This window comes from Octodon degus, unplaced genomic scaffold (genome assembly GCF_000260255.1).
Source record: "Octodon degus isolate 3935 unplaced genomic scaffold, OctDeg1.0 scaffold00164, whole genome shotgun sequence".
Lineage (NCBI taxonomy): Eukaryota > Metazoa > Chordata > Mammalia > Rodentia > Octodontidae > Octodon > Octodon degus.
In genome coordinates this window covers 496952-509348 of record NW_004524740.1, presented here as the reverse complement: position 1 = coordinate 509348, position 12397 = coordinate 496952, and the positions used below count along the sequence as shown (strand labels likewise).

The 12397-nt window shown below is 50.9% G+C and overlaps 1 protein-coding gene across 2 annotated transcripts in view; it reads right to left on the bottom strand.

The window, feature by feature from the left end:
* Positions 1-9419, bottom strand: part of Rasl10b (RAS like family 10 member B) — an 11309-nt gene extending 1890 nt beyond the window's left edge. Inside the window, exons 1-3 of one of the 2 annotated variants that reach the window (XM_004642981.2) lie at positions 9220-9419; positions 6123-6479; positions 393-517 (exon numbers count right to left, since the gene is read on the bottom strand). In XM_004642981.2, the coding sequence (XP_004643038.1) occupies positions 393-517; positions 6123-6338 (341 nt within the window). In that variant the 5' untranslated portion in view covers positions 6339-6479; positions 9220-9419. Of the gene's footprint in view, positions 1-392; positions 518-6122; positions 6480-6810; positions 6902-9219 lie in introns of those variants that run through there. The other variant, XM_023703141.1, reaches the window with a different exon arrangement.
* Positions 9420-12397: the final 2978 nt, after the last annotated feature.

The window sequence follows — 12397 nt, the reverse complement described above, 5'->3', positions numbered from 1 at the left end:
AAAAAAAAAAAAAAAAAAGAATCTCAAAACCTGGCCAGTCTCACAATCACAGGATTCTCGTACTCTTTGTTCTGCTTCAGGTGCAGCCCTCAGCCCTCAGTGAATTAACATCCTTTGATCAGCACAGCTGATCCAAAATGGGTACTGTTGTTCCTATTTTACAGATGAGGAAACTGAGGCTCACACGTTAACTAGTCCTAGCAACCTTGAGGTCCCAAAATGAGTCAACAGAAGCGAGGACAGGAAAATACAACTGTGTGTATGTTTGAAAGTATGTGTTGCAAAGAGGGCACATGTATTTACCCTGTGACCGCCCACTGTCCCATTTCCTCAGGGGCAGGACAGCATTGGAGGAGTCACAGGGGTGGCACTAGATGACTACAGCCACTCACCTTGTCTCCAGGATCTGCTGGCGGATGGTCTTGACATACTCAAAGCTGTCAAAGCAGCAGATATCGTAGACCAGGATGTAGGCGTGGACGCTCCGGAGTCCCCTGCAGCAGGCATCTGCCCACTCCTGCAACACCCCAGCCAACAGCAGAGTCAGAGCAGCCGGGAGGGTGCCCCAGCACCAGCTAAGACTGCTCTCATCACCTGCCCCTGTAGCTGATGCCTTCCTTCCTTCCCCTCCTCTCCTCCCCGCAGGCCCAGGAGGTCAAGCCCTGCAGGAACAGAGGTGCTCAGTGCCACAGCCTCCTTAACCCAGAGTTAGGACACAAGTCATGGTTAACTAACGTCAAGGGTGACAGCACAATTTTGTGTGTCTGCAGATGTGAGATCTATCCAGTGACACTTTGTCCTCTCATCCATCAACTACTACATTTATTAAGTGCCTGTAAGAGCCCCAGCCTTGGACTGGTTGTCAGACCTGTTGAAATCTTCTCTATCTTCAATGCTCATCTGAGAAATCTTGCCCATTGGTCATCTCTCTGGCAAGCAGAGAATCTCTCCCTTCATCTCCTGTTCTAACAACCATTCGACTATACCTTGGTTAAAGCTGTTCCAGCTCGTTTTCCACATCTATTGTGAGCTCTCAGAGGGTCAAAGCTAATCTTGTTCATTTTACATCTCTCTCTCTGTCTCTGTCTCTCTCTTAACCTAAGACCTTTGCAATGAACAACCCCAGCCCTTTTTAGTTTTTAATTTTGTGACACCGTTTCACTGAGTCTCTAAGTTGTCTGGGCTGAGCTTGAACTTGTGATCCTCCTGCCTCAGCCTTCCGGAGTGGTGGGATTACAGGGGTATGAAACCACACTTGGCTTTCCCATTCTGTTCTGTTCCTAAGGTAGCACAGTTTTGTTGTTTTTTTTTTTAGCACAGCTGTTTTTAATCCCACTATCTCCATTGTGCTGAATCCTCCATGTTCCAAGTGGTGATCAGTGCATCGCCTGACCTAACACTGCTCTTAGGCTGCAGCTTGATGCGCCCCTTTGTGTGTATCCTTTTCTTTTGCCCTCAGAGTTGAGCAACAGAACGACTGCAGAGAAAAACATAGAGACTGTGTGCATGAAGGGGTAGGGTGGCTGATTGTAGAATAGAGCCCCAAGGCAGCTTCAGGGCATGGAACTTCCTGAATGTTAGTTTGTGGAAACTTCTTATGGAGGGTCTATGGTTCAAAACGAATAGGCTTCCAGAAATGCTGAAAGTGCTACAGAGAATGTTCTTGAAGAGATTAGTTAATTAACCTGCCAGGAGATGCAATTTTAAGGCGTTTCAGGCAGCCACTGTGCTAAAAGAGGGGGATCCAATGTTAGGTGGGTAGAGAGGCCTTCAAAGGCAAAGGAGACCTAGGTCTTCTCTCTCAAGTGCCCACATAAGATTAGCAGAGAGGTGTAAACTGGTGACACAGGACAGGCCTTGCATGTGTAATGTTCTGGGACTGGTCCCCAGTGCACAAGGGTGGGGAGAGCAGAAGAAGAAGAAAGGAAAAGGGAGACACACTAGAAAGAGGTGGAGGTGTGTCTCCCATCACAGCTGGAGGGCAGTTGTGGCAGGAGGCTTTCACTGGTTCTTCCCCTCAAGGAAGGAATACAAGAGAACATATTTTTTTGTTTTGTTTTGTTTTTTTCACACAGGGTCTCACTATGCAGTTCAGACTGGCCTTGAGCTCACTTTGTAGCCCAGGCTGATCTTAAATTTACAAGGACCCTCCTGCCTCAGCCACCTGAATGCTGGGATTACGGGTGTGTGCCACCATGCTCGGCTAAGAGAAGGGATTTTGATGGCAATCATGACAAGTGAAGTTCAACTTCAGAATAATACTTCCAAATCATAGGCTCAGAAGATGCTGCAGTGGATTCCCCAGAGAGATGATGTGGCAGCTTTTCTTTGTGCTGAGGTTTTACTTTTTGGCACAGGGGGAGGATGCTGAGGACAAATCTAAAACTGCAGGATACCAAGAGCTGGTTTTCTCCTAGGTCTGGGAAGACGCATTCTGTGAGACAGCAGCCTCTGGGAGCACAGGCCTGCAAGTGAATGTGGCTCCTTCCCCATCCCACACAGATATGGAGGCTGGGAAAAGAAGTAAGGAGGAGAGCCCCCTACTCTGTGAGCTCCCTCCCACTCTCAGCGGCCAGCCTTTGAGGGTGAAGCCCACCTCTTCCCCAAAACACTGCCTCCTCAAGGGGACCTCCAGGCTGCCTCCCACTTCCTCTTCTCTGAGTACTTCCAAAAGGGAGAGATGGAAGACTTCTGATTGGCTAGGTTGTTCCTAGCCAACTGAGAGGGGGGATTAAGAAAGTTCAGTTTCCTTTCCAGTTTGCTCTCTGCAGGGTTCTAATTTGTTCCTGAAAAGATCAGACATGGAGGGCTGGACCGTACAGCTCAGTTGCAGAACACCTGCCTAGCATGTGCAAGGCTTGGGTTCAAGGGGGGTGGGGGGTGGGAGAAAGGGATAGGGAGAACCTGCTAGAGATAGAGACAGAGAGACAGAGAGACAGAGAGGGAGACCTAACTGTGGAAGGAATAGTTTAATTTGAATCTTGGGTCCAGCAAATGTCACTCTTGGGCTAGATCTCCTCTCACCTGGCATTGTGGAAGAATTCATTAATTTCAGACAGCAGCTGTCAAGAGTTCTTGAGAATTTTTTTGCTCATAGTCTCTTATCTATGCCTCAGGAGTAAAAGCTTAGATATCCTAGAGTCAAAGGATTAATCAAGAAGGAAAAGGTCGAAAGTCCACTGGAAAAGTGGGCAAATGACACGAGAAAAAGAAACATACGGGCCGGCCAAATAGCTCAGCAGATTAAAGTGCTTGCCAACAGGCACAGGGGGTGGGGGTTCAATCCCTCAGGCTGCCATGTAGGCCCGCCCTGGGGGCGCGCTGAGATGGCAATTGACACTGGGTGTGGTGGTGTGCACCTGTAATACCAACTCTTGGGAGGCTGTGAACAGGCGAATCACTATGAGTCCGATCTAGCAGTGACACCCTCAACACCCTGTAGACCCTTCCCAAAAAGTACAAAAAAAAAAAAAAAAAAAAAAAAAAAAAAAAAAGAAAGAAACATAAAGGGACTCAGACATATGAAGAAGTGCCCAACTTCATTCATAATCATAATGCAAATAAGGACCACACTAAGACTATCATAATTCATCCCTTTGGTTATCAAAAATCTAAAAGTTTGGGCCGGGGATATACCTCAGCAGCTTCCTGGCAAGTGCAGGGCCCTGAGTTATATTCCTGGTATCAAAACAAAACCAACAACAACAACCACCCAAAAAAATTTGATGATATACTCTGATGGTGAGGTTTTGGAGAAATGGGCTCTCAGGTAAATCCTCTGCAGAAGCATATGTGCAACATTTGTAGAAGGGAATCTGAAGATATCTTCTAAAATTCCAGTTGCATTTGTTCTTTGACCCAGCCAAACCATTTCCAGGAATCAATCCCACAGATCTAACTACCTGTGTAAAAAGTGACTTACATACCAGGCCACTTATCATGCTATTGCTCAAAACAAGCCAAGACTGCAAAGCAGCTGCGTGTCCAATAAAGAGGGGTCTATGGAATTCTTTCTTCAGTGGAGTACTGTTCAGACAGGAAAAAAAAAATGAGGAAGCCCTCTAGATATAATAAATATCCCCATGTTATAAAGAGAGGGGATGGGAGATAGCCTGGTGGTCTAAGCACCTGCCTGGCAAGCGCTAGGACCCAGGTTCGATCCCTGGTACCGCACATGGTGCTACCATGCCGGCCATGGAAACTGGGTGTGATGGTGGTGCACGCCTGTAATCCTAGCACTGGGGAGGCTGAGACAGGAGGATTACTATGAGTCTGAGCTGTGTAGCAAGACCCTGTACCAAAGCAAGCAAGCAAGTAAGTGAAAAGAAAGAATGAAAAAATTAAAAAGAGGGGATGAATCACCAGTGGTGTGCAGCTGTGATCTGGCTGCTCAAGAGGCTGACACAGGAGTATCCTGAGCTCAAGAATAGCTTGGATGCCTGGCAAGTGCAAGGTCCTGAGTTCGATCCCTGGTACTGCCAAAAAAAAAAAAAAAGCTTGGGAAATATGGGGAGATGATACAATAAAAAAACAAAAACCCACAGTACAGGGTTCAGTGGTACAGTACCCACTTAACAAGAGGAAGGCATTGGATTCATCCTCAGCACCAACGCAATAAAAACAAGGAATAGCAGTATGGTTTTCATTCTTATATAAAAAGAGTTGGAATAAGAATACATTTTCTTATTTGAGTAAAGAAGCCCCAGAAGTATGAATGAAAAGCCAATGAGAATAATTATAGAAAGTAAGCTTGCAGGAGCAGGAATGGGATCAAGGTGTCTGTGGGCCACAGTTGATACTTTTATTGATGGTATCTTACCTATTCCAAAGTTAAGATCACATTAACTATAAATATGCAACTGGATGAGAAAAAAGCAGCAAAGCTCAGCATGCGGGCTTGCAGCGAGATTTGCCTGTCCACTAAGCCTGCCAACCAAAGTCTCCATTAGAACATTAGAAAGGCCTGACCCCGACTTGTACTGACAGTCTCAGTGTTCACACTGTTTCTGGGGCAGGTGCCCGCATCAGCCTTTTGTCTGGGTGCTGACCTCAGGCGTCTGTGTTGGGAGAAAGAAGCATCTCTGGTAGGCTAGGGAAAAGCCCTGCTGCTCGGAATCACTGAGACAGCACTGAGCCCCGCCAACGCTAGCCTCCACCGCAGCTGAGACTGCTGTATCTGCAGGGCCTGTTCTCTCTGCCTTGCCTTCTGAGTTTCCATCACTGAGCTCCTCTGCAAACCTCTGCACACTCCTGTCAGAGGCTTCCCTTGTGAGCAAACACATCTTAAAGCCAGAGCGAGTGAGTGAGCAAGAGAGAGACAGATGCGGGGTGGGGAGGGAGAGAGAAAGGGCCTGGTTCCAGCAGGCGTGTGTGTGTGTGTGTGTGTGTGTGTGTGTGTGTGTGTGTGTGTACACACCATAAGCAAGGAACTTAAAATTCAAACCCTATAGGGAAGGTGCTCAGCAGGTGGCCCTGAGGTGGGGAGGGGGCGGGGTATTACCTAGGAACAGAGGAGCTTGGGCAAAAAAATCTGATGTGACCTGAGAACACATTCTCAGGTCCCAGCCTATTCTGCAGTCTCTTCTATGGCTGAGGACCAGAGGAGCGTCTAGGACCATAGCAGGTACGGCCCAGAGTCTTCCCAGGCAGCAGGTGTTTCCCTACCCTTCTTCCCACTAGCCTTCACCTGCCTAAACCTACTTAATGGAGACATCACATCCTGTGACCCTCCCACCCCACCCGAATGGGTTAGACAGATGCCTGCTTAAGGGCAGCTTTATCTTGCTTGTCTCCTCCAATCACAGCACTTCTCACACTGTCTAATAATTGCCTGTTAGTCTTTTCTCACCAGACTAAAGTTCCTTGAAAGCAAATTCTGTATCTGTTTTGCTGGCCATTCTGTGCAGGTAGCCAGTGCAGAGGTTGGCACACATTACGCAGTCATCAAGTATTTGTTGAATAAGCTAGCACACAAAAGAACAGGCTCTTGGCCTGAGGTACAGCAGAGCTCTCAAAACCAGCTGTGGGCCCTGGCAATCGGATCAGAGCTGAAGCCTTGGAGTTTAGCCTCCTTCAGTCTATCACCCCACCACCCCATGTCCATGGCCCCCAGGGCCACCTACCTGCAGCGTATTGACAGGGAAGGTGGTGATGGGTGGGAAGTCCAGGATCTGGAGGTCGTGCACATGGCCGTTCATGACCACAGCAGGCAGGTAGAGGCGGCGGGCGGTGGTGGGCACACAGACGTCGCTGAACTCGTTGTACAGGAACTGGCGCACGATGGCACTCTTGCCCACACCTCGCGCCCCCAGCACAGCCACCCGGTAGGTGGAGACCATGCCTCCCGCCCCACTCCGCCACCGCGTCCTTGCCTGGGGCTCCCCCGGGCTGCATATTCCAGGGGCTGGGGGCTCAGCCACCGTCAGGACCAATCATTGTTGCCTCTGCTTGCCCTGGGACCTCTGCGGCCTCCACCTGGACTGGGGGACAAGAGATAGGCTTAGTCCTGCACTTTTCTGCCTCTGGGAACTGCTCAAGCTGTCACTCACTGCCACTTGGAATGCCTTCTCTTTCCCAGATTCCTGAGTCTACCTACTCAAAACTTTCCCTTTGCACTTTCTTCTCTTTGTGGGCCCTGTTCTGCCAGGACATCCCAGTTGACTAGCACTGTGATCCAACTCTTCACCAGTCTGACTCTCCAACCAAGGCAAGTTGCACAGCAGAGCGGAAAGAACACTGGATGTGAGTTCAAATCCCAACTTTCCTACTGTGTTGGAATAAGACAGCAACTCCTCTAAGCCTCGGCCTCACCTTGAAGAGCCAAGATGAGACAAATGCATCTCAGTGCAGGAACTCTTGGCATTTTGTGTGCAGAACACTTTCTTGTGCAGCACTGTCCCCACATCGTGGAGTACTGTACTTTCATGGCATCTCCTAGGAGCTAACTGCCAGCAGCAGCCACCTCAGGATGACCAAAAACACCTTCCTCTTTCTCACCAGAGAACCACTGCATGATGTCCACGGTGACTCTGGACAGCAGCACCACACAGCACATACTGTTCTCACGTCTCATGGTTATTTCTCCTTGGTTAATACAACATCCCTAATGGAGATGCTGCTCCTATGTCCAAAGTCATACACACAGTTGGGAACAGCAGCCACTCCTTTCTACAATTTGCAGCTTTCGAGTTTTATGGTTCTAGATGGTGACTCCTACAAGCTGAGGGCAGCTCTAGGAGTTCAGAGAACCTTGCACAGAGCCAGTGCCTGGGAAAGAGCTGCTAAGAGGCTGGACTTTGATGGAAATTCATTAGATCTTTGCTTGCTCAGTTTCCACGACTCTTGGAGCTCCGTTATAAACCCCAGCTTTGAGGTTCCCTACCAGTGGGCCAGTAGGCAGGCAAATCACTTGCCCAATCAGAGCTGTGATTAGGCCATATGTGAAGGGGGTCAACAGTCCCTATTTCTGAAAAATCCCAGAAACTTTTTAGTCAGAAGTTAGAAACCTTTGCCTTTCAGTTAAGAGGGACCCCCAACGATTGCTAAGTAGGATTAGGACAGAAAGGTTTGTTGTTGTTGTTTTTTTTTTTTTTTAAAGAGCAGAATATATTTATTAGAGGAAGGAAAGCATCTATCCTACAGGGGGACAGAAGGGGGGCCTGAGTGGGTTGTCCCAGGTTTGCTGAATTTTGATGGGGCCATGCATGTGTGTATGATTTCGTGTGGATGCATGCTCTTGCCATGTATGTGCAATTTCTAGCCAAGTATCTTGCAGGTTGTTGTGGTTCAAAAGACTTGATCTAGGAGTAGGTATGCATGAATTATAGTAAACACAGGGCAGAATTTGGAGTGACAATCACCAGGGATTGATTTTCTGCTCTACCAGTCACCTAAAGTGTGTGTGACTTCAGGTCATTACAAAAAATTTCATGGGGTGCTGTGGTTAGGCTAAGCATGGGAAGCACAGTACTGGGCACAGAATAGGTGACAGTAAACAGTGGCTGCCATCACACGCAGGGGGCCTTTGCTTTAAGGTGTTCCACAGATCATTACTAGGACTCTCCTAGCAAGCTTGGGGAGTGGGTTACTCACTACTGTTGGATAGGCTCCCATACACAAACTGTGAGAGGAAGATTCTTCACATTTTATTGAAGAAAAAAAAAAAAAAACAAAAAGTCTAGGACCCTGATCTGCTCTGTGCCCGGTGAATTCCTTTCCCCAACAGGTGCTTGCATGCTTACATGGGGAAGTACCACTTCCCCCTCCCCGTGGGTACCCCCAGGCCACTGGGTTCCCAGGGCATCCCTGGACACCCAATAGTGAGGCAGCGAGACTCAGCTGGGTTAATTACATAACAGAATAAGCAGGTGGGGAGGGGGCAGTCTTAAGGGAGGAAGACAGGGCAAGGAACACCAGAGCCCTGGGCCTCTCTATTGGTATGACAATGTAGAGGTTTCTAGGTCGTACTCTACCTGCAGATTCTCTCAGACACCGCGTTCCCCACCCAGAAACCTGTCCTTTCTGCGGAGCAGCACAGATGAAATCTGGGAACAGCCCACTGTGCCAGGGTGCAAGAGATGCCCCTTAGCGGGGCCACGGAACTCACTGGCCTAAGGGTGACCCCCGTTCCCAGCTCGGAAGTGACCAATGCCCCCTCCTTCCTCCTGGGCAGAAGTCCTAGGTCCAAGCATTTCCTAAGCCCACGTGCCGCGCTTGGTGGGGATGGAAGGGACAGTCCTAGGCAGCAGGGCCCAGGCCCCTGAGCTCTCTCCCAGGGCCTGCGCTCCGCAGTGAGTCTGCACACAGATTGTGGCCAGCAAGGAACCGGAGCCACGCACTGGGGCCAAAGCCGCCTTCAGGACCCCTCGCTGCTCCTGGACACCTGGGTCCCTGCCCCCAGACTGAAGAGGACCCCGGCTTTTAGTGAATCTCGGAGACCAGGTCACAAGTCTGGCCGGCTGTCTGCACCACGTTCCCGCGGGGGTGCTTGGGGGGTGCATCGGAGGACGCTGGGCTCCCCATGACCTGATTGGTAGGAGTTCGGCGGGGGGGGATGCAGGCATCCGGCTCGCTCTCCGCCTCCGGCACCTCGCGGCGTCCCCAGCCCCAGCGCTGCGCTCACGTGGCGCCCGCGCTCCCGCCCCTCCCCCAGCCCCCGCCCCTCCCCTCCCCCATGCCTCGCCCCCACGCCCCCCCCACCCCGCCCCCGCCGTTGCTTACCCCGGCCGTCCTTGCTGCCCCCTGTACTGGCCGGCCGGCCGGCGGAGCCGCGCTCCCCCCGGGCTCCGGCGCTGCCCCCGGTCCCCCGCCCGGGGGGAGAGAGGAGGGGGCGCCCCCGGCTGGCCAGCGGCTGCGGGCTGGGGCACGGGGGCAGCTGCGGCGGAGCCGAGGGTCGCGCTCAGCCCGGCCGTCCCCGCGGAGCGCGCCGCCTGCTCGCGCCGGCGGGAGGGGGAGGAAGCCGGGGGCGTCCGCTGGGTCCCTGAGCCTGACGGATTCCCTCGCGCGGCCCTGGACAGTGTCCTCAATCCCTAGTCTCGACCTTCACCTCCCTCCAGACTCTCCCTGTGGGATTTTAGCTGGAACCTGGAAGAGGAGGAGAAGAGGATGGGAAAGGCTATGAAGCTTTTGGCTTCATTCTGATCCCTGCCTCATAACTCCGCACACACACACCCCAAGTTCTCGCTCTCCCTTTCTCCGGAATCTGTCCTTTTGACCCTTTCTGGTCTGCTCAGTACTGGCAGAAACCCAGTGCGTGCCCAGTGCCTGCCATAGTGTTCTCCTGCACAACTCAGGGCGACTGAGTGGTCACTGCGGCAGTAAAAGGCAGACCTGGCCAGCGCCAAGCAAAGCCGATCCTCTGCCAATGGACAACCTCCACTCCCCTAATCCTGCTGTGCCCCTCTCCTTTCCAGCCAGGAGAGCATTTGCCAGAGCTGAAGGCAAAATCACCCATGTGTGTATTTGAAACCAATCGCGGGTATGATTTCTTCAATCGGTTGTCACAGTGTGCTAGAAATTTTGCCTTTCTTTCTTTCCTTTTTTGGTGGAACCGGGGATTGAACTCAGGGCCTTTCACTTGCCAGGGAAGAGCTTATTCCACTGAGCCATCTCCCCGGCTCCTGCATTTTCAAATTAGATCCACAGTAATTCTATGAAGCAAATTCCCTATCTCCCATTTTACAGATGAGATTGCTGAGGCTGGGAGGGGCTGAGTAACTTAAATGCAAAATGTGGAATGCGGAGATCAAGCCTTTAGTTGGGGAGTAGCTACTGAGCTTGGCCTGGGGCTGGGCTCAAAACTGTGAGGAGGCCACAAGCACATGAGCCGTGCTGATGTGCTGTGGTCAAAAGCCAGGGGCTGGGGAGCAGAGGGCACTGACCAGGGCCGCGGGGCAGTGGGTGCCAGTTTCAGCGGAGGCAGCTTTCAAGGTAGCCACCGCGACAGAAGCGGACTGGGGGGTAGGTGAATGGGACTTGTAGGCAAGAGAAGTTGGGAACAATGAAAGAGGCTGAGAAGTCAGGGACCCAGAGAGGAGCCCTGGAGGCTGGACCCATGGTGAGGAGAGGTTGAGAGGCCCTGGCTCCCAGGATGAGAAGAGTCTGAATCCTGCTATGTGCTGGATAGGAAGGTGTGGAAACCCTGAAGCAGGGCCTACTGTCAGGTTGCATTTTCGATCCCCCTAGGACAGGGAGCAGTTTGGAGCAGGTGGGCTTTGAGGTCTCTCCCTTGGGTTTTCCTACGTGGGACCCTGTGTCCTCCACTAGGACTTTCTGTTCTCAGGTCTCAGACCCAGTTTTTCCTGGTCCCATCGGGTTCTGCGGTTTGAGGATGCACAGGGGCTCCTCGACCCAACCACCCCCATGCCCTTTCTAGCCAGGCTGAAAAGCACCATGGTCATGACCTTGGGTTTTTCTCTGGATGTAACTCTTGGCCCTGCTACTTCCAGTGCTGCGACTGAAGCACATAACTTGCTCTCCAAAGTTTGCTCCCTCTTGTGAAGCTACATGGTTAGGTGTTCCTGACAAAAATGAGCTAAGGTCCTTCATTTTCTTGAGTATCTTTACACAGTTTGGACTCATAGTGATCCTCCTTTCTCAGCCTCCCCAGCACTAGGATTAGCTCCACTGCACCCAGTTTTGGTAGCTGGCACTGTGTGCCTGGGGAGCACGGCATCTTTGTTTCTTGAGTATAAAGTCCTTCATTCCTGGGGTGCAGCCAGTCTCAACATGTGGCCTTTTTCTTGCTGTTTTAGATGCACAGCCATTCAAAGGGAGGCCAAACAATATTCTGGGAAAGGTTTCCAGTTATTCCAGAGGGCTGGCATGGGGTGTGTGATGACAGGTCTGGGGCGACAGCTAGGAGAACAGGACTGGGAGACAGGGGCCTCCTTTTGGAGCACCCAGAGGTGGGTGGAATCTGACATTCCTGGCCCCCAGATCACAGTGGGCATCGGGAGTCCTTCAACCTGATCAAACCTCTTAAGGTACTCTTTATCGCATCCTTACATCTGAAAATTTTATCCTTAAACTTGCCTGAGGGTCCCGGGTTTTATTTCTTTAAGACTTGGTTCCTTTTCAGCCCAAGAGGGACTAGAAATAAGAATGATCACACTTATAGCTCCAGGCCAGACTTTTCAACTTAGTTTATCCCACGGGACAACAAAGCCACATGTTAATTACAGAGGTTCATACTGACCTTCAATGGCAGGTCATTTAACATCATCATCTTATTAATTATTGTAACTATCCTACCAATTAACCTGGTCTGAAACTGTCTCATTGCTATTTGTTTCTCAATAAAATAAAATAAGGTATCATCTTTGTTTCTTGAGGTAAGTCTCATTTTGTATCCCAGGCTGACCTCAGTCTCAGAGAGTTAACCTTTGCCTTAGCCTCCCATAGTGCCAGGAGCACAGGTCACTACACTCTGCTAAAATGTAACAGTGTTTTTATTTAAAAACAAAGTGAGGGGCTGGGGAGATAGCTCAGTGGTCTAAGTGTCTGCCTGGCAAATGCAAGGACTCAGGTTCAGTCCCTGCTACTGCATGCCGTGCTCCCCACGCACACAGTGCCAGCTACCAAAACTGGGTGCAGCGGAGCTAATCCTAGTGCTGGGGAGGCTGAGAAAGGAGGATCACTATGAGTCCAAACTGTGTAAAGAGACCCTGTATTGGCTGGCCAGACAGCTCAGCAGATTAAAGCACCTGCTTAGGCAGATGCAGGGACTGGGGATTACCTGGCCTGCCATGTGGGACACGCCCCAGGGGCACGTGAGACTGAGATTGAGATTGGGCATGGTGGCGCATGCCTGTAATCCCAGTGTTTGGGAGGCTGCAAAGAGGAGGATCACTACTAGTCCTATCTATGTAGTGAGACCCTGTACTAAATACATCAAAAA